At 40.0% G+C, this 21,083-nt stretch overlaps 2 protein-coding genes across 2 annotated transcripts; both read left to right on the top strand.

Moving 5' to 3' along the window:
* Positions 1–12,308: 12,308 nt before the first annotated feature.
* LOC147504228 (postsynaptic protein-like protein) lies at positions 12,309–14,409 on the top strand. Its single transcript, XM_086557260.1, has 4 exons — positions 12,309–12,593; positions 12,699–12,816; positions 13,913–14,004; positions 14,127–14,409. The coding sequence occupies exons 1-4, from the start codon at positions 12,578–12,580 to the stop codon at positions 14,189–14,191; spliced, it is 291 nt and encodes a 96-aa protein (XP_086413386.1). The 5' UTR covers positions 12,309–12,577; the 3' UTR covers positions 14,192–14,409.
* A 4,792-nt stretch (positions 14,410–19,201) lies between these two features.
* Positions 19,202–20,563, top strand: LOC147504227 (uncharacterized). Its single transcript, XM_086605101.1, has 2 exons — positions 19,202–19,866; positions 20,350–20,563. Exons 1-2 carry the CDS (start codon positions 19,202–19,204, stop codon positions 20,561–20,563), a joined length of 879 nt encoding a protein of 292 aa, XP_086461227.1.
* The last annotated feature ends 520 nt before the right edge of the window (positions 20,564–21,083 follow it).

Here is a 21,083-nt window from a genome sequence, read left to right as displayed (position 1 = left end):
AAGCACGCCTATCTAGTATACCACTCATTACACCTCTAGCTACTATTCCACATACTCTACCTGACACAATGCCCGACGAAGGAGAGACTCCTCTCTCGGACTTTTATAAAGCCTTGAGCGATAGCCCCAAATCTTGCATCGTTCTAGCAGACCCAGTGGGGGATTTCCGAATCCCCCCAAATATTTTCATTTTGTTACCCATTTTTCATGGTTTAGACCATGAGAAACCTTATCAGCACATGCGTAGGATTGAACAAGTCCTTACAACATTCCATCATCCTACGGTTGGTGCGGAACAAATTAAACTAAGGGTATTCCCTTTCACCTTAGCCGATAAAGGCGGCGTCTTGGTTAAGCGCCTAAAGCCTAATTACGTGGACTCGTGGGCTAAACTTGTTCAAATTTGTTTATGGAACATTTTACCCACCCCTAAAGATGGATGAGATGCTTTCCAAGATTCATTTCTTTTCGACAAATTCCTCATGAATCATTTTTCAGAGGCTTGGAATCGTTTCACCGATCTCCTTATAGAGTGTCCACATCATAACTTAACGAAAGACACGTTAGTTAATTGCCTTTTCAAAGGACTTCTACACCACCATAAAGAAGTCCTTGACATAATGAATGGGGTAGTTTCTTAAGTAAAGGAGCACCGAGGCTTATAAATTTATAGAGGATCAAACTAAAGCTTAAATAACAACTGGGGGTAGTGCGATATCCACCGGCTCCGCTAGTTCTTCTAATACCGTTAAGGCCACCGGTATGTTTGCAATTAAACACGATCCCGAGCTTAAAACTTTAATCGAATCACTCACTAAAAGGTAGAGGTCATTTCGTTCAACAAAAGCCTATCCCGTCATGAATGTAAATTCAAATCCATGTAGTTTACATTTGGAGCCCCCGAAAGCATCCCGACTTCCATTGTCCCTATAGCCTATGAACAGGCTTGTTCCATTAATAGTGAACCTAACGCCTTCGAGACAAAATCCCAACCGGTTGGAGAAATAACCAACACGCCACACCTCTAGGGTACAATAATCAATATGTTAGGCCAACGCACAGTTTTATCCAAGCTCCACCACGACAAGGACAGGGTCAGGGTAATTTTAATAATTACAACAACCAAGTGCAACCTCGACAAGGTCAAGTACAAGGTCAAGATAGTTATAATAATTATAACGCTAATAAAGGTATCGTTCGGTAAATAATAACTATCAAAATCCGCCCATAAATAATTCACGCAAAATAGTTCCAGTCACACCACCCGTGACTACTACACCCACACAACCGGATTGTCTTGACACCTTCATACAAGTGAGCCAAAAACTTTTCCAAACCATGGCTCAATCTAACCAACAACTTCTACAATCCGTTAATAATTTAAGCCAACGGTTGGCCCAAGATAAAGCCCAACCCAAAGGTGTGTTTCCGTGTCACATAATACCTAATCCTAAAACAACAAACCAGCCTTTGAGGTAACGGATAATACTAGTAATGAATATGAAAATGTAGGTGAGCTAAAGGCCATCACCACTCTCCGTTCTGGCAGAGTGGTTGATAACAAAGTAACTATGCCTATAGTTACCCCACCAAGAGTCCCTACACACCGCTATTTTACTAGATACCCGAAATAGAAACTGAAGAGCCTACCATCGTAGAAAGTACCGTTACATTCAACACAACCTAAGAAACAGAAAGCCAAGGTTAAACATCCAAGTGATACCATTGCTAAATATAGACAGAAGCCACCGTTTCCACAAAAATTAGCCATGTTAACTAGGGATACTAATTATGAAGAGATTAGGGACGTTTTCAAGAATCTAACTATAAACATTCCCTTCCTCGAAGCTATTAAAAAGCTACCACACCATGCTAAGTTTCTTAAAGAGTTGTGTACTACTAGGCGTAGGACCAATATACCAAAAGACGCCTTTTTAACAAAACAATTCCCAACTCTATCTGAACATAATGGAATTGTTAAAGTACAAGGACCACGGTAGATCCTTTGTCACAATGCACCTTTGGAGATTCTTATATGACGACCGCGTTATTAGACCTGGGGGCTAGTGTTAACTTACTCCCGTTTTATTTATATAGACAAATAGGTCTAGACGAGATGCAACCCACTAAGATGACGTTGCAATTAGCTGATCGGTCTATTAAGTATCCTAAGGGTGTGGTCGAAAATGTCTTTGGTAAAAGTTCGGGATTTCTACTATCCGCTGATTTTGTCATCCTCGATCTGAGTCGCTAACGACTCTATCCCGATCATCTTAGGGCGTCCTTTCCTAGCAACTGTCAATGCGCTCATTAATTGCCGCGATGGTTCGATGTCCATGTCTTTTGGCCATCTTGCTGTTGAAGTAAATGTTTTTAAAACAAATACACATTTACCCGATTCGTCTATGGATGGAGAGGTTAGCATGATCGAGAGCTTTGCTCGAGATTATTTCAACAACACATTCCCTGATAATCATATGCCCAAATTTCTTTCCATTGGAAGTTCAGACTCCAACATTTTCATCCTTACACTAGTCGATACACATATTACGGATGAGGACGAGATAGATGACTTTCTCAAAGATATAGAGGACTATCATAGTAACGTGGATATGACCAATCTAGATGAGGAATTCGATGAGTTTCTTAGAGCAGGTGATGATTCACCCTATCAAGAACTACTTTGCACAACATCCACCTCGACTCCCCTCCTTCCACCCTTTCAAAGGAATCTTGAGTTTGCACTCGATCCTTTTGTTTTTCCTGTGCTTCATAATTTTTTAAATCCACCTAGTAAACAAATACTTCAGAAGGACAAACCATTTGACACCTTCATTTTCAGACTTGAGACAGTCCCTACCTACACCATGAATGAGTTTTGTGCTAAACCCACATCCTCATTGTCTACATGCTTTCCCTCTACAACTTATCCATATCCACCATATTCTCCACAACCATTCACTTTTCCACACTTATTCACTAGGACACCCTCTCGTTCAAAAATGAAAAAGAAGGTGAATGCTAGGTTACGTTATAGGTCTATCCGACTTCACTGTCATTTCACTAGGTTGCATCATAGAAAATCTTGGTGCTTGATTGTGTTTGGATATGTTTTCTGTGATATTTATTTATAGAATGATCCACAACTATTTTGGTTGTTGATATATGATAAACTGCATGTTCATACATATGTTTAGATAAAGTCTCGAGTATCTGACTATAAATGACTCTTTTTTTTTTTTTTTTTGGTGCATTTTCTTTCATTTCCATATATTGGTGAGTGCACCATTAAGGTAACCGGGTCCTCCCTATGGAGTGTGTGGCTGTAAGTACCGAATCCTAAGTCCACGTTTAACATAATTCACGTTTTCCACTCTTGCATGTTTTCTCGAATTTTTGAGTCTTGTTTCTCTATGGGGTGAATTATGTCTTTCTTGCTTATTATTTTTCCTTATAAAAGTTTTAAATTTTAAATATATATATATATATATATATATATATATATATATATATATATATATATATATATTAAAGAATAAACATAGTAATCTAGGAAGTCTCGGGAATCTGACTTTAAAAGACCCACTTAAAAAACAAATTTTCTAAACTTTGTTGTAAAAAATTTGTTTGGGGGTGGGGTGTTCGTGTTTCCGTCCTAGAATGTTTTATGTCCCATTAGAGTTGTTTAGGCCGTTTAATTGTAATTCGATGCGGGTTGACATATTCTATGAATTTATAGTTCATTCGTTCGCATAACGTATGTCATGCACGCACTTCGAGGCGTTTTCCACTATCTTATATATCATCCATGGTCGGAATAGAGTGTTTTATGAATCATTAGATTGGAAATTCTCTCCTGATCATTTCCATATCTCATTCGCAAAAATCGGACCGGTAACGAAGTGGCAATTTTAGTTTGAAGTTGCACGGAAAATCGGAAAATTCGAAAATTTTGGAATTGGGCAGACCACCCAACCCAGCCTTTACCTTTGCACCACCAACAGTCGCGTTCTTCACTTCCAAACCGCCATTAACGACCACCAAAGCTTCAAAACCTAAAAAAAAATATATATATATATTAAAAAGAAACCTAAACTAACCCACGCCAACCATCAAAAATCCACTTCAAATCATCTCTAAAACCAAACCACCACCAAATCCACCAACTTACATCACCAAAAACCACCGAAAATTACAAAAATTCAAGCTGTCGCGCCACCACCGTGCCACCACCACTGTTTGTTTCATTTGGTTGACTTAAATTCCAACCCCACATCCCCTTTAAACCCCCACTATATTCCTAACACTCCAATGGCTCAACAACGTCGAATTTTGCCGGAGCAAGCATTTACTGGCGACCACTTCGCGCCGTTTTATGGTGACGAAATGATTAGTAGAGACTGGAATAGCTTGTGGTACTCGACCGAAGCGTTTTACCACGAAGACTTAGTCCGACGGTTCTACAACACGAGAGAGTTTGAGGGGAGTAGAATTTTTGTTATAGTGGCGAAGAGGAGGAAGGAAGTAACTGCTGGGTTGTTGGCTGAGATTCTAGGCATTCCACCTAGAATCCATCTGGATGACACGTTACAGGAGTCCCAATATAATGGGGTAGAGCCATTAATGAATGTAACAGTTACCGAAGGGAACTACAATGCGAGCTCGCATTGTGTTGTTCGCCAGCATCCTCGAGAACCAACCAAACCGGCCTTTCGATGGATTGGTCGGAACGCATTCCTAGGAAAGGAGAAGGAGAAGGTCGTGACATCGGTTGAACTGCCTCCACATTTTATGGATACTCTAGGAGTAGAAGTACGAGTTCTGTATCTTGGAGTTTATGCTTAACATGATTAGGGGAGTAGGGAAGTCTATTGCACCTCTCCCTGTGTTGATAACCAAGATCATCTTTGAAGTTGAGAGCGACTCGATTAATCGATAGGATTTACCTCACCCTGCAGCGAAATCCTTGTATCTATAAGGATTGTGTCCAACGAGTTTGGAGGTTGCCTGAAGATAGGGAAGAGGATGAGGAGGATGGTGGAAATGAGAATGCCTCGGTGGATGAGGAGGACTTGACTTGTTTTGATGCTGATGCCTTGGAGAGGTGTTGGTGGGGGATCGCGAGCGTAACGCATGGCCGTAATTCATCGTGGCATGCGTTCACTCAACACTATCTGCAAAGACCTCCGGACTCGACAGGCTACTATCCATCATAACTTCGAGATCCGATCCCAGCGGGGTGACGAGGGGTGGAAACAGATGAGGACTTAGCTAGAAGCTCAGCGCCCGGCCGACATGCTTACCGCGATTCCCACCTCACGGGGATTCTCCTTCCGAGGACACACCATCGAGGCACGGCGGCCGTCGCCGAAAAGGCGAATGGTGCTGGCCCATCGGAGCTCGGGAGCCATCTCCTGAGCGTGTGCCCTCCGCTACCAGTACCGAAGTGGTTAGGGATAGTATAGTTTGATGTTTTTTATTTGTAGTTTTATTATTGTTAGTTATTTTAATGTAAGGTTTAATTCCATAATTTGGATTTTGTAGTAAAAGGGCATTTAATGCCAATTTTAATATAATGTCATTATTTTTATTGTGCGTGGTTGTTTAATATTGATCCCACCTTCCCAACTTGTTTGGGGGTGGTGTTATCTATTCCAGCATGATTTTTATATGACCTTCGTTTTAGAAGTTATTGCGGAGTCAGGGTGAAAATATGGCCATTTAGGCATATCTATGAATAAGTATCATGGTAGGATGAAATCTCGATAAAATAGGTAGATTCTATCCTAAATTCAACCTAAAAGATACTAGGTTTGTTTTAGAATCAAGAAAATGAGTTGTTTCCGTTTTCGGGTTTGGAAATTTTAGTATTTTCGGAAACTGCCGTAAAAACTTTTTGGCAACTTCCCGATCCGTTTTAGCAACTTAAGACCTATATAAACTTCATTCATTCTACACTCACAACCCACACTACACCTAACTTCCATCACTCACTTTTCACTCCCACGTTTCCCACGTTTCATCTCATTTTTCGATCTTCAAGACACCTCGGGCCTTTTCGCACCCTACACATTTGTCGAATTTGTACGAGTGCACTTTCGGCTTCAAGGTGGCGTGACTCACGCTCAAACACTGGAATTCAAATCAGTCGAGCGACTTCTTTACCGACTTCCGTGGACCAGAAAAATTCTAATTTTCTGCGGGTTGTTCCTGGGTCATTCGCAGCTATTCCAGAGCGTAATTTTGAGATGACATCTCCTACATTGATACCGGAACAATCTTTCGAAGATTTGTTCCAAAGCACTACTTATGGTGCTTGGTTTCGCGAGGCGATCACATACGTTGGCTGGGAACCGCTTATGGTAAGACCCGATCTACTTTATTCTCCAACACTAGCATCTTATTTTTACGATAACTGCATTTTCTTTGAGAGACCAGATGGACTTGTTCTCCATCAACATTGATGATGAACCAATGGAAATTACCAGGTTCTTGCTAGCATTTGTTCTTGGACTTGCTATGCCCGCTGAAATACAAGACCCATGGTGCTATTGGGTAGATAATATGTATGTCTACACTTATGAGTTTTGCATGAGTCCTATGGGGTGCATTTTTCGTTATCGAGGACCAAGGGGAATATAACGTCGCGCTTTGGTAGCTTGTCCATGAACATAGGAACTGTTATGTTTTGGATCATGCTAAATATTTTAGGGAATGGCGTTTTTCTTACGTGAATGATGCCACTTTGCGGCGTCTTCCTTGCTTTAGCCACGGGATGTATGTGCCATGACCTTCCCGAACCTTGATGTCTAGTTTTAGCACGAGCCCATAGCATGAGGCATAAGTATCTTCTTATGCCTGTTCTAATTTCCGTATTATGTTATGTTTCTTTCCTGTTTTTGTACACGCGTTTTATGGATTGGATTACGATCGACCGCATGCGACCCACCAATAGTATTATTCGATCTTTCCAGGTGCAATGACTTGGCAAGGGTAGAGGATACAACCTCATCGAGGTTGCACCGTACACCCCGTCAGACCAAGTGGCGTTTAATAGGTTAGCAATAATATATGATAAATGGCGGGAAACCTGGCAAATTATCATGGCATGGCAGAACGTGAAGGAACCTCACTTCTTTATAGAAGAAGATGATGAGCAGGATGATGAATAAGCGGGAGATAAGGTAAGTTTTAATTCTAGTTAGTGTCTGCTTATGTCCCAAGCAATTTGATTCTTGTTAACCCCATAATGGGTGGAACTCTTATAGAGTTGAGTCAGTTTTTATTTCCTATATTAGTACGTTCTAACTTTGTTTTGCAGATGTTCCTGAATTTCACGCGCTTCAATGGTATTTTTCCTACCCTCTTTATTTAAATGCTTTGAGGACAAAGCATGCTTCTTGTTTGGGGGCATAGAAACACGTGTAATTAAGGCATCTGCTAGGATATAAATATGTATAATATGCATTTGTTTTCTAGTTAAAATTTCAAAAATTCAAAAATATAAATAAATAAGTTCATGTTATACACTTAGGAATATTGGTATTGTTTTCCTTCTCTATGCTCTTAATAATCTAGAAGTCTCACGTAGCTTTTGCATTAGAATAATTTTTAGAAACTTAGGTTAATATGTAGGTAATAATCTTTGCATCTATCTATAAATATATTACATGAGTATCGATGATTGTTAGCATAAGTTTAGAAATCTAGGCTAGAGTACTTATTCTACAAATTTCGTGAGAATATAGCCTAAAAAGCTTATATGAGTGAAACATTTGAGAAATGACATAAGAGAGAAGTAAAATCCGGATAGAGAAATCACACGTCCACTTGCTTGATCACTAAACCATATCCTAAGCGAGAATTTAGGCCCTCTTTGGATCGATATAGCCAGAAATTCAAACCTATGAATTATTTTCCGCTAGTCGCCCCTCTGAGCCTTTCTTTAGCCTTTCATAAACCACAAATCCTTTACCCTGTTACAAAAACAAAACAAAATAATAAAATAATAAAATAATAATAATAAAAAATTAACCTACCCAATCTAGAATAAGTCTAAGAATAGAATGAGGAAGAAAGAAGAAGAGAAAAACCTGTGTAAACAAAAGTTAGTTAATTGCTTCAGAAAATAAAGAAAATAAGTTTCCATCCAAAGAAAAGAAAAATAATAATGGAAATAAAATAAAAACTCCAAAAAAAAATAGAATAAAAGTAGTCAAAAGCCAAAGAAAAAGAAAAAAATATGGCTAAGGATGGAAACAAAGTGTAGAAGCAAAAGTAAATGACAAGGTTTTCTCTAGTTACATAGTATGAAGACTCTATTATCTCAGACTTGTCCTTTTTGAATATCCATTTCCTTCCTTCTTAAATCATCTCCTAATCCCCGAAACACCTAATAAAGACCTCTAGCTCAATTAGGAATAGGTTAGTGTGATAGTAAGTGGCAGATGTGTTTGATCGACTCCGGCTTCCTTGTTGTCATTGAGATTGTAAGGTAAAGTGTGCCCACTACACACTGGAGTAGCGAAACTTGAGTGGAAAAAATCAGAATGTTGTATCTTGACTATTATTGTGGGAACCTACTTAAGGATGCTATTCGAAGTTTGAAACGAACCCGCTAGGCATTTCATAGTATTACTCATTGTATATATGTTTATTGTAGATGATTGATTATTATGCATATATTAGCTTAGGGTTTCGACTTGATTACTCTATATGCATTGCTAGTGAGAGGTATAGTTAATTTAGAGCATGAATAAAGGAAACAATAGTTTTATTTCTTAGTCGTTGTAGTATAGATGAAGTTTGTGAGTACCTTCACTGGAAAACTCTCACGAGGCTATAACTTCGTCCACTAGGGAATTCCTAGTGGTTTAAAGGCCTTGTTGCATATGGTCAATGCAATCCTGATTTCAACTAAACGAGAGTAGATAGAACTCCATTTTTGGTCACTTATTCTAATTTCTCACCTTTGCTTGAGGACAAGCAAAATGCTGTTTGGGGGTGGTTTGATAAGAGCCCAAAACTGTAGTTTTAACCCTGTAACAGTCATACTTTTAGACCAATTATGTGAGTAGTAATTAAGAGTTAATACTGATTACGTGTTTTTATGCATTTCAGACTTCAAAGTCCATTATGTGCATAAATGTGCCACTTTATCGAGATAAAGGAGAAAAGGTCGGTTGCTAAGGAGTTCTGTAATTAAAGGCCAAGATTCAAGAAGACAAAGCCTTTCTAAAGCCCGGTCAAAAGCTGAAAAGTCGACGCGGGTAGAAACTGCACTCAAAGTCAGCAGAACTTCCGAAAGGCCGTATCTTTGGACTCAGACCTCGGAATTAGACCTACTTTATGTCAAAACGACCGTCTCGGAAAGAGCTTTCCAATGGTCTAAGCCTTGACCCAATCAGAGGAGAAGAAGTGGACAAAAAGTCTATTGAAGCCACCTACAGCTGGAGAGGTCTTTTTGGACAGAAAAAATTGGGTTTTGGGCCTAATTCTCTGGCCCAAAACATGGCTCCAAGCCCATGCACGATTTTTGGATCTAAAAGTATAAAAACAAGAGCTTGACTCTTTGTTAATGGTAGCTAGTTAGACCTAAAAACTATAAATAATTATAGATCTAGTTTTTATTTAATAAAATTAAGTTTAGTTTAATTTCAATTATTGTTTTAGATTAATCTTTAGAATCATTGTTCTTCATTAGTTTGATAAATAAAATAGCTAGTTTGTCAATTTCGATTCTTGTCATTTACAATTGTTTAGATCTAAATTCCGCTATTACGTAGATAGTTAGACCTAGATTAGTTAGCCTCCATTAATTAGTTTTCATATCTTGTTTAGATCTAGTTCATGTTTAATTAATGACTTTAGAACAAGTTAGATTATTAATTTAGTATTTGAATCATTGTTTTATTATTCATTAGATTAATAAAATAGTGTTCTTGGTAATCTAGTTCATTTTCCATTTACTTATTTAGTTCAATTCTTAGATTTAATTGTTTGTCATTATTAGTTTAATTCAATTATTGCATGAGTAGTTTTGAATTGAGTTTAAACAAGCAAGGTTTCAATCTTTATATCATGTCTTGTTTGAATTCCATTGGGAATGATAGCGTGATGATTCTCGGCTAAACCTCCATTTGAGGGGGTTGAGAAGCCTTGATGAAAGCTTGATCCCGATTATCGTAGAGTCGTCGTAATTTCCTTTCCACTCTAGAAATTATTAGTTCACCATGAGAATGGGTGTAATCGTTCACATGCTAGTTATGAATTGGTAGAAATGCCATGTGTAATTAGGGATTAGGAGTAACCAGATTGTTCTGCGAAGCAGTTCAATTCGGATTTCGACGATTCGTCGTTAGTAGGATTAAGTCGAGTTAAGGTGGAATTAATCCCCCTCTAACTCCTTATCATAGAATCGACGTAGCATTCTCATAGTTGTTCTAATAGTCGACTAGTTGCATCTTGTGGGTAGTTGCATCGTAGTCTAGTTGCCATTTCGTAAATCTCTCATTAGACTTTAGTAGAGTAATTAGACTAGAAAACACAGCATGCGGAAGGACTAGGAGTGGAACGAATCATCTACTCTACTATATCTCATAGGATTGAGAGTAGAAATCTTTGATAATTTAGGCACGTAATTAAGTTTTAGTTTACTTACGTTTTGAGTTTTATCGTTCATTTCGTAGGTAAACTATCATTTTTATCTTTTATCAAGAAGCCTGGTTCATGCAATTTAAACCATGACTAAAATAGATAAAATGGCAAAAAAAGATACGTGAATCTTCTAAATTCCATATCTTTTAAACCGTTGGTCCATTTTTTATGTGTGACCTATCAAAACGATCAAAGTGACGAGCTTTATGCAATGGTATGTAGAATTGACTCAATTTATTGTCAAATTTTGGTCTAAATTAAGGATAGGTAAGGTCACCCCATTGTGGCACCAAAAACCCGTAATGCACATGTGCAAAATTTAGGGTTTCACAAGTTGAGGAGTTCTAAAGTGTTGGATTAGCAAAGAATAATATAAAGATAGAAAATTTTCCTTCAACTCCAAGAGTGTTCCTTAGCCCCTACTAAGAAATGTACTTGGCTCTATTTTCATTCTTTGCACCTCCCCCAATACTCTATAAATAAAGGTGTAGAGACCCATTTTTCTTTGTACCATTTTCTAAGTACCAATTCTCTATTTAGTTAATTTCTTCTCCAATTACATCATATATCTTCTTTATATTTATTTCTATAATTAGTTCTTTAAATTCAATGTCTTTCATTCAAGTTATTATAGCTTTAGTCCAGTGATCATGGGATAATTCCTCTTTAATGGGGAGCAAAATGAAGCCACCATGAGGACTTTGTTAGCTGGTTAACCGATTCATTTGTTTGTTCTTCAATTACCTTTTCTGTATACTCAAATAGAGATAGAAAGTAAAAAGATAAATTTTATGACTTAATGACTAATTCAATATAGAGATAGAAATTATATGTAGTTGTTCTACATGCATATAGAGTTGGAATTCAAAAGAGAATAAGAATGAGAGAGAGAATTCAAAGAGATTTGAATCCACCAAAACTTCAATTCACTAACTTTTTACTTCGTTGTTCTCATAAGTAGACTACGATCGGACACCAATCTAACGTTGATATAATAACGTTGGGTAAAACATCGTGGAACAGTTATTTCCACTTCTAGGTTATTCATATGCACATATGTTAGTAACATCTTCTTTCCTTTTATATAATAAGCTTGAGCAGGCAGACAGGAATTCAACGAATTACCATTTAATGCAAACACCGAGAATACTTCATTTAATCTTGAACACTACACACAACTAGAAGAAACATAAATAACACAAACATGATATTCAATTACAATAATTAAAACCCTATTCTATTTTTCCACTTTCGGGACTGAATAAATGGGATTAATAAGGAAGATCTAGGGGTGGGGGAGGGAGTGGCTGTAGCCAAAAAAAAAAAAAAAAAAAAAAAGTTATAATAATACACTATTATGCCAAAAAAAAAAAAAAAAAAACTTATTAGTTAAAATTTGCACTAGCAGCCCAGCCCCGTTGATTCAAAATCCTATCCGGCCCTATTACCGCCATTAACTTGTCTTTAAACTTGTTTATACATTATAAACATTTGGCACATAATATTACAACTTATAGTTTTACGGATTCAGTAACCAGAGGTAAATCCGTTAAAGTGAAGCAGTGGTAGGTTCATAGTATCGTAGCAACATTCTGTCTCTAGCCCGAAAGCCCATCACATAATTACACAGGAAAGAAATTCCAACCAACAGTGCTTCTAAGAAAAATCTTTTTTTCCATTAAAAAAAAAAAAAAAAAAAAAAAAAAAAAACTTGTGTCCAATTGATATACTTTCTTTTTGGACTCCCATCGAATTAGATGGCTTGGATCTAACGTCAGAGGTCACTACCATGAACCTTGTTTGACCCGGACAAGGGTATCTTAGTCACTTATGGCATTAATTCGATTGATAAATAGGTCGGTTTTTACTTTTTAATGCTTAAATAAGAAATTTCATTCAGAGACGAGAGCCAGACAGAGCAATGGTGTGTGAAAAGTGTAAGTTTTTTTCTTCCTCCTCTCTTATCACCACGACACCACCACCACCCCCAAATCTTCTTTCAAAAAACTGATGTATTAAATTGATTTTGTTCTGTTTTGCAGGTGAAAAGAAACTGAGCAAAGTAATTGTTCCAGACAAGTGGAAAGAAGGAGCCAGTAACACCACTGAAGGCGGTGGCCGTAAGATCAACGAGAATAAACTTCTCTCCAGAAAGAACAGGTTCCACGTCGACACCTTTTTTTTTTCTTCAGCAAATTTCGCTTCTGCCTTTGTTTATTGTTCATTAATCTAATATATATATGTTAGGATTCTAAACCCAAATTGATGAAGATATATATGATGATATATATGTTTATGTTAGGGTACCAAAGAATTCAATGGAATATCCTATAATTACAAATATTTGTAGCAAAATAGACTATTTCATATCATGAATGTGCAAATACAATTAGAAAGCAAAATAGACTTCCAATGTAATGGTAAAAGCATTCCTAGTGCGAAGTTAACTTTGTTACTCCAGGTAGGTATCTCTAGGACATTGTTACCAAGTTAATATAGTCACAAATAGTTTCGTATTCAAATCTGGTTCAAATCTGGTCCAAATCTGCGTGGGGTAACTTTCTATTTGGATGGATTATTGAATCTGGTCCAAATTTGGTAATAGATCATTCATCCAATCAAACCACACTAGAAAATGGAAAACAAAATAAGAGAAATTTGAAACACAAACCAGGCGGATTCTTTCCCTAGCGAGCATTTAAGTTATCGGAAATGTAACAATTTTGGTAGCAATAACTACCAAGAAAGCTACCAGAAACAAAATTATCATATTACCTTTGCATTGGGAAGGTTTTTATGCCCATGTAGCTTGAGCAAGTTACCTTGTGCAGCTACGTTTGCGTTGGCAATGTTTTTATGCCCAACTTGGTAGCTTGAGCAAGTTACCTTGTGAAGCCACCTTGCATTGGGAGTACTCTTAACGATAAAATAAAAGAATTGTTCACGGTACTATAGTATAAGAAAAAGTTGATGAACGAAACTCGAAAGAGTTAGAAAGTTCATGGTACAAAATGGTGAATTACTCATGTTCTGTCGTTTTTTTTTTTTGCTTGGTAGTTTTATCTATTTCATATGTAAGAAAAAATAAAGTTACGGAAGTGTGAACTTCATGTTTTGTCTATCTAAACATTTAAAGTACTTTCTTTTGTTACTCTATTGGGAGGAGTTCTGCTAAGATCTCATCACTGACAAGCTGGTTCTTCGCTACTAATTTTCGTTTTTGATTCTATTATTTATCTGATTTTTGCCCCATGAGATGGACTCCTTATGGCACAACTAAGTGCATTATTTGCAAGCAACAAGTCCATCAAAATGGCAAATACTGCCACACCTGCGCTTATACAAAAGGTAATGAAATTTCATGCTTCCAAAATTTGATTTACTTTTATTTTGTGAAAGGTGGCATGGTCTTTAAGTAATTTGGGAAAGGATTCCATACTGAAGTGTTTTGTGTTCTGTGCTTTCTCCAGGAGTCTGTGCGATGTGCGGTAAACAAGTAATTGATACCAAATCTTACAAGCAAAGTAATGTTTGATACAAACTAGATGTTAGTTGCGTTCAGATCACAAGCTGGTCTTCTACTTTCATTTTCTCTTGGTCCTGTACTATGTTGGCGTCTAACTTTTCTCGGAAACAAGTAGAATACCTTCATCCAATTTTTCCGTGCTTGTAAAAGAAGTTATGTAACTTTCGTCATTTCTGTTTATTTTGTTACTTCACAATATTAACGAGGAATCATGATTTAGATGTCAATGTTGTATAACTGAATGCAATCAGGACACTGTAGGCAATGGGTGTGCACGGGTCGGTTCGGGTCGGAAACAAGTAGAATACCTTCATCGAAATTTCTCCTTGTAAAAGGAGTTATGTAACTTTCGTCATTTCTGTTTATTTTATTACTTCACAATATTAACCAGTAATCATGATCTAGATGCCAATGTTGTATAACTGAAAGCAATCACGCCACTGTAGGCATTAGGGGTGTGCACTGGTCAGGTCGGGGTGGGTTTGGGACAAAACTGATGACGGAATCAATCCTATCGGTTTATACTTTACAGTAACTGAACCGAACCAACTATGTTGTACTAACCGAACTGAACGAATTTCCAGCCTAATCCATATCCGAACTGATTAGGTTATAATTTAATCGATATTAACCAACCCGAACCGACCGGTTTTTATATTCTTAAATTAAATCAAATTAACTATGTGTATTCTAATATATATTATATTTAGCGGGTCGGTTTGGAACGGGTTTGAGACTAAACTGACGACTAAAGAGATCATATCGGTTTTCACTTACTTTTAACCGAACCGACGAATAGCATAACCGAACCGAAACCGAACGGTTTGGGTTAGGTCAGTCCGTTTTGTCAGTTCGACCGGTTTTATGCACACCCCTTAGTAGGCATCTATTATTTATATACTAAAACAAAGACCTCTAATGGAGGATTTTCTCTCTTCTATGTGGCACTCTAATATGAGAGTTAGTTTTTTCTCTATCCTATGTGGCACTCTAATATGAAAGATAGTCTTTTCTAATAGCGTACAATCTCACGTACATAGAACCTCTTTGGAGAGTTTGAGTGTATTTCTAATTCTTATATTTGGAGAGTTTGAGTGTATTTCCAATTAAGGTTGAAAGGCAAATAAGTATGGCATGATGTGTAGTGGCCTAATAAAGAGAAGTAGACTAGGTCAGCGGGACAAGGAATGGAATGTAACATAATAGAGGGATTCGGGGAGCGATGAAATCATGATTTACAGAACCAAGACCCTGGGCGTGGTATATGTACCCGCGACGGGCGGAAACCATGAGATGAGAAAAGCGGATAGACGATCTAGATGCAGGGGGGAAGGGGTATAAAAAGAAGAGGATGGAGAGAAAAAAGGGGGGAGGCCGCATTGAGAAGAAAAGAGAGAAAAAGAGGAAGAGAGAAAAAGAAAGAGAGGAAAAGTTTGTGAGTGTGATAATTTAGGTTCATACATTTGGCGCCATCTGTGGGGACCGACTGAGAGCAAGTCGACAATGGCACCAGGAGCGAAGAAGAGAGCGGTGGGTAGACCAAAAAGGGTAGTGGTTCAGGAGCTGACTCCGGAGGCGGTGATTGATGAGGAGGGAGATCAAGAAGAGGAGCATGCAGTGGAAGAAGCACGACTTATGCGAGAAGAGATTGTGAGGCTGAGAGAGGAGGACGACGAGCTGAGAAGAGAGAAAGAAAAGGCGGAGGAAGAAGCAAGGGAAGAAATAAGTGAGGAATCTGAAGATGATGAGGGTGGGGCGAATCTTGTTGAAAACCCAGTAGCTGGCTTGACAATGGAACAAGTTTAAGAGATGATAGACAATGATAGGGAGGCGAATCGGCAGCAGGTGAAGGGTCGCGGAGGAGTGGCCAGTCAGGTGGTGACTAGACCGAACCGCAACCCACTAGCGGACGACATATGGGCTTCGGAGGTCCCGAAGCAGTTCACTCAGCTTAGGTTCGAGAGATACGATTGCGAAGGAGACCCAGCGGATCACATCCATCATTTCCGATAATAGATGCCTCTTTGGCAATAGGCTCGGTATGATGGTATGTGGTGTATGATGTTCCCGGCTAGTCTTAAAGGAGGGGCGTCGGATTGGTACTACAGATTACCAGCGGGAAGCATAAATAATTTCCAGGAGTTGGAGCAGGCGTTCATAGATCACTTCATACATCAGAAGAGGCGAGTGGGGGATATTGCGGCTCTATTCAACATTCGACAAAGATCCGCGGAGTCAGTTAGGGATTTTCCGTGTCGGTTCAAGGCAGAGACACTGAAAGTAGAAAATCTGGATGAGAGAACAGCGGTGATAGCATTTGAAAGAGACTTGCGTTTGGGGACAGGAGTCACCAATTCGTGGCGAAGAATGAGATCGCGACCTTGCACGAGTTGTATCCACGGGTGGAAAAGTATATAAGATATGAAGACACCATGTAGAAGGATTCCAGGAGATAAGGGAAGGCAGTGTTATCTTTGGAGAAGGACAGGGAACACCGGAGGACGGAGGCATCCGAGAAAGAAAGCGGGGGATATCGCAGATACCACTCACGGGCAGAAGGAAGCTGTGAAGGTGTCCGAAGGGAGAATAGGGAGAGAAAGCCATACCGCGAGATGGAGCAGACACCACTGAATAAACCCTTGAGCGAGATTTTGCCCCTACTTAAGAACCTTCAGGGATATGAAGGACCGCGAAACACACCAATAGAGATACCATATAAACCTTTTTGCGCATATCATTAGGTACGAAATCATGAGACTAATGACTGTTACGCACTAAAGTGGTTGGTTCAGAGGCTGGTGGAGAAAGGGAGGATGAGAGAGTTTGTGAGAGGCGCCCAGAATGAGGAGCACATGCCACCCCAGGGAAGAATACTGGGAACCATTAATGTGATTTTCAGCGGGGAGGTTCTGAGTCACAATGCTCATAGAGACAAGATAAGGAGGACCGCGAGTATCCAGCAGATCAATGAGAGGGTTGATAGGTCGCGACCAAATGCAGTGTTGGCGGAAGAGAAAGATAGAATTGTATTTAGCAGTGCAGACCTCCGGGCCGTGGACCACCCCCATGAAGATGCGCGCTGGTCATTACAGTAGCGATGGGAAATTAGATGGTGAAGAGGGTATTGATTGATTGTTGAAGTGTGGTGGATTTGTTATTCAGAGGAGCTTTGAAGAAAATGGGAGTCGATCCTAGGCAGCTGAGGCCTCTGCGAACCAATTTATATGGATTCAATGGGAGTATGACGGAGCCCATAGGGGTCATATTGCCCGTGACAACAGGTCCAGTGACGGTCTTTGCCCGATTCATGGTGGTAGATTCTACTTCTCAATACAATGCAATTTTAGGAAGGCGATGGATTCACGAGATGAAGGCTGTCCCATCAACGTACTACGATTTCCCACACCAACAGGCATGTACGAGGTCCGCGGTGATCAGATAACTACCAAGAACAGTCATCGGGGAAACAGTAAAGCGGTTGATCTGCGGACCAGAAGGAGAGACTTCTAACCCTAGGAAGAGGCAGGCATAGCAATTACAGTGTGCCTCAGTGAAGGGAGAGGCGTAGTCATCGGTGGGACCAAAGACCATTGATGAGATTGAAATAGTAAATATTGGAGAGGGGGAAAAGAAGTTCATGTCGATAGGATCCAGTTTGCCAGAGGAGTAGAAGAGTAAGTTGATATAGTTCTTGTCCGAGAATAAGGTTGTTTTCACTTGGGCAATTGAGGAGGCTACTGGGTTAGACCCGGGGTTCGCTTGTCACCGTTTGCACATGAAGGAAGATGCTAAGCCCGTGAGGCAAAGGATGCGAGGCATTAGGCCTAAGTATGCCGAGGGAATTTGTGAAGAAGTTGTGAGGTTGAAAGGGGTGGGGATAATACAATAAGTGGAATTCACGGACTGGTTGTCCAACATCATCATGGTACCAAAAAAGAATGGCAAGGTTTGTATGTGCATCGATTTTACTGATGTGAATCTTGAGTGTTCAAAGGACAGTTATCCCATGCCACAAGTAGATGAATTGGTAGATAGAACAGCGGGATTCAAGATATTTTCCTTCATGGATGCATCTATGGGATACAACCAAGTCGCGATGTACGAGCCGGATCAAGAAAAGACAACGTTTGTGGTTGAAGGTGGCACATATTGCTATACGAGGATGCCGTTTAGGCTGAATAATGTTGGGGCTACATTCCAGCGGTTGGGAGAGAAAATGTTCGAAAGCAAGATTCGGAAGGGCATTGAAATATACATAAATGACATGGTGGAAAAGAGTATGTCGGAAGAGGAGTATATAGAGGGTTTAAGAGAGACATTCGGGATAATACGGATATACAACTTGAAGCTAAACCCCGAGAAGTGCACATTCGGGTTGACCATGGGAAAGTTTATGGGTTATATTGTTACTCATAGGGGAATAGAGGCTAACCCCGAACAGATAAAGTCTTTGGTGGAGATGCCATCTCCGCAAAATGTTAAGGAATGGTTGTGGCTAGCAAGAAGGGTCACGGCTTTAAATAGATTCATTTCCAAATTATCCGATAAATGTAGACCGCTGTATAGATTATTAAGAAGTACACCGGATTTCTTGTGGACCGTAGAGTGCGAGGAGGCATTTCAAGAATTGAAGAGGTATTTGGGCAAAGCTCCTTTGTTGTCGCAACCAGAGCAGGGGAAGAAATTATATTTGTACTTGGGGGCCACATAGTATGCAGTTAGCTCAGTTCTAGTCCGAGTTGTAGACAAGGTGGAGAAGTCGGTATATTTTCAGAGCAAAGCATTACTAGATGCAGAGACGCGGTACAGTAGAATTGAAAGGTATGCCTTGGCGTTAATATTCTCAGCCATGAAGCTGAAACCCTACTTTGAAGCGCACGCGGTAGTGGTGGTGACGAATTTGCCTCTGAAGCAAGCATTAAAGACAGAGAAGTCTGGCAGAATGTTAAAATGGGCGGTGATGCTAAGTTCCTATGAAATACAATATCAGATAAGGACCGCGGAGAAAGCGTGCAGGCGATGGCCAAATTTCTGGTAGAGTTTCCCGCAGAGGACCCCACTTGGGGAGAAGAGATGGTCATAGAGCCAGAGAGGGATATGGAGCCGAACCTCCTAGACCCGTGGGATAAGAAGAATGGGTGGAGGGTATTCGCAGATGGATCGGCCACAGATGCATGCAGCGGCATAGGGGTTGTATTGGTTATGCTCGATAATAACAGAATAGAACAAACCATGAAGTTAGGGTTCGCGACATCCACTAATGAAGCAGAATATGAAGCGGTGATAGCAGGGTTGAGAATGGCCGAAGATTTGGGGGTAAAGGAACTGACAGTGTATTCCGATTCAAATTTAGTGGTGTGTCAAGCAAATGGAGGGTTCGCTGCCCGATGCCCCCGAATGGCAAGGTATTTAGATGTGCTGCACAAAAGATCCGCAAAATTCACAAAGCTCAGGTTTATCCACTTGGGTCGTGGAGAAAACAGACATGCGGACGCCCTTGCGTATGTAGCCGCGGCAATTCCCAGGTCAGAGGAAAGAATGATACAAGTAGGAAGGTTGGAGAAACCAAGCACTGAGGATGCGATGGAGGTGTGTCAGGCCATAGAAGAAAATGGGAATTGGATGGATCCGATTAAGTGCTTCTTGGTGGGAAAGGAGGTGACAGATAAGAAGGAAAGAAGAAGGTTGGAACCGACTTCTCAGAGATATGTTCTGCTGGAAGGAGAGTTGAACCGAAAGAACTTCAATGAACCGATGTTAAAATGCTTAGGGCCACGGTTATCATTAGAGGTGCTGGCATAACTACATGAAGGAGATTGCGGGAGCTATTCAGCAGGAAGAACTACAGCACATCGACTACTGACACAAGGTTACTTTTGGCCCCATATGAAAAGGGATGCAGTGGAGTTTGCTAAGAAATGTGACAAATGTCAGAGATTTTCCCAGCTGATCTTCACCCCCGCAGAACCCCTGCATAACGTATCAAGTCCATGGTCGTTCGCTATGTGGGCGATGGATATAGTGGGACCGCTGCCCATGGCCAGTGGCAATCGGAGATTCATGCTAGCAGCCACTGATTTTTTCACAAAATAGATAGAGGTCGTACCCTTGCAGCAGGTGAAGGAGGCACATATAATCAAGTTCTTATGGGAGAATATTATATGTAGGTTTGGAGTGCCATATGTCATTATAGCGGACAATGGGACTCAGTTCACAGGAGCGAAGGTGACCGGTTTCTTGCAAGCATACAAGGTGAAACAGGGGTTCTCAGCCCCTTACAACCCCGAGGGCAATGGACAGGCGGAGTCATCCAACAAAACTATAATGAACAACCTCAAGAGAAAGTTGGAGGGTAAGAAGGGGCGTGGGCAGACGAGTTGAATCATGCACTCTGGGCTTATCGGACCACACCTCGGTCGTCCACCCAAGAGACCCCTTTCTCGTTAGCTTACGGCGTGGAGGCCGTGATCCCTTCTGAGATGGTGGCAGCTACAACGCAGACAAAGGCCGTGGAGGAGGGTTCAAACTGGAGAATATTGGCAGGGGATTTGAATTTGGCAGAAGAGAGAAGAGACTCTACTCGTATCAAACTAGAGGAGTACCACCGGCGATTACAAAGACAGTACAACAAAAGGGTCAAGTTGCGGCAATTCCAAATAGGAAATTATGTGCTCCACCAAGTGACTCCTAGTACTAGGAGAGAGAAAGATGGAAAGCTAGGTCCAAATTGGGAGGGACCTTACACCGTGGTGGACATGGGAGGGGTTGGAACCTACAAGTTGCAAACAATGGAGGGCAAATTGATAGAAAAGTCATGGAATGTGAGAATGTTGAAAAAAATTTACACACTTGAATGTAATGGAGATCTAGAACAAGATGATGTAGATGTATGTAAATATAT

Source organism: Coptis chinensis, chromosome 4 (assembly GCF_015680905.1).
Source record: "Coptis chinensis isolate HL-2020 chromosome 4, ASM1568090v1, whole genome shotgun sequence".
NCBI classification, from domain to species: Eukaryota; Viridiplantae; Streptophyta; class Magnoliopsida; order Ranunculales; family Ranunculaceae; genus Coptis; species Coptis chinensis.
The sequence above is the reverse complement of the archived record's forward strand: the minus strand, read 5'-3'. Positions and strand labels throughout refer to the sequence as shown.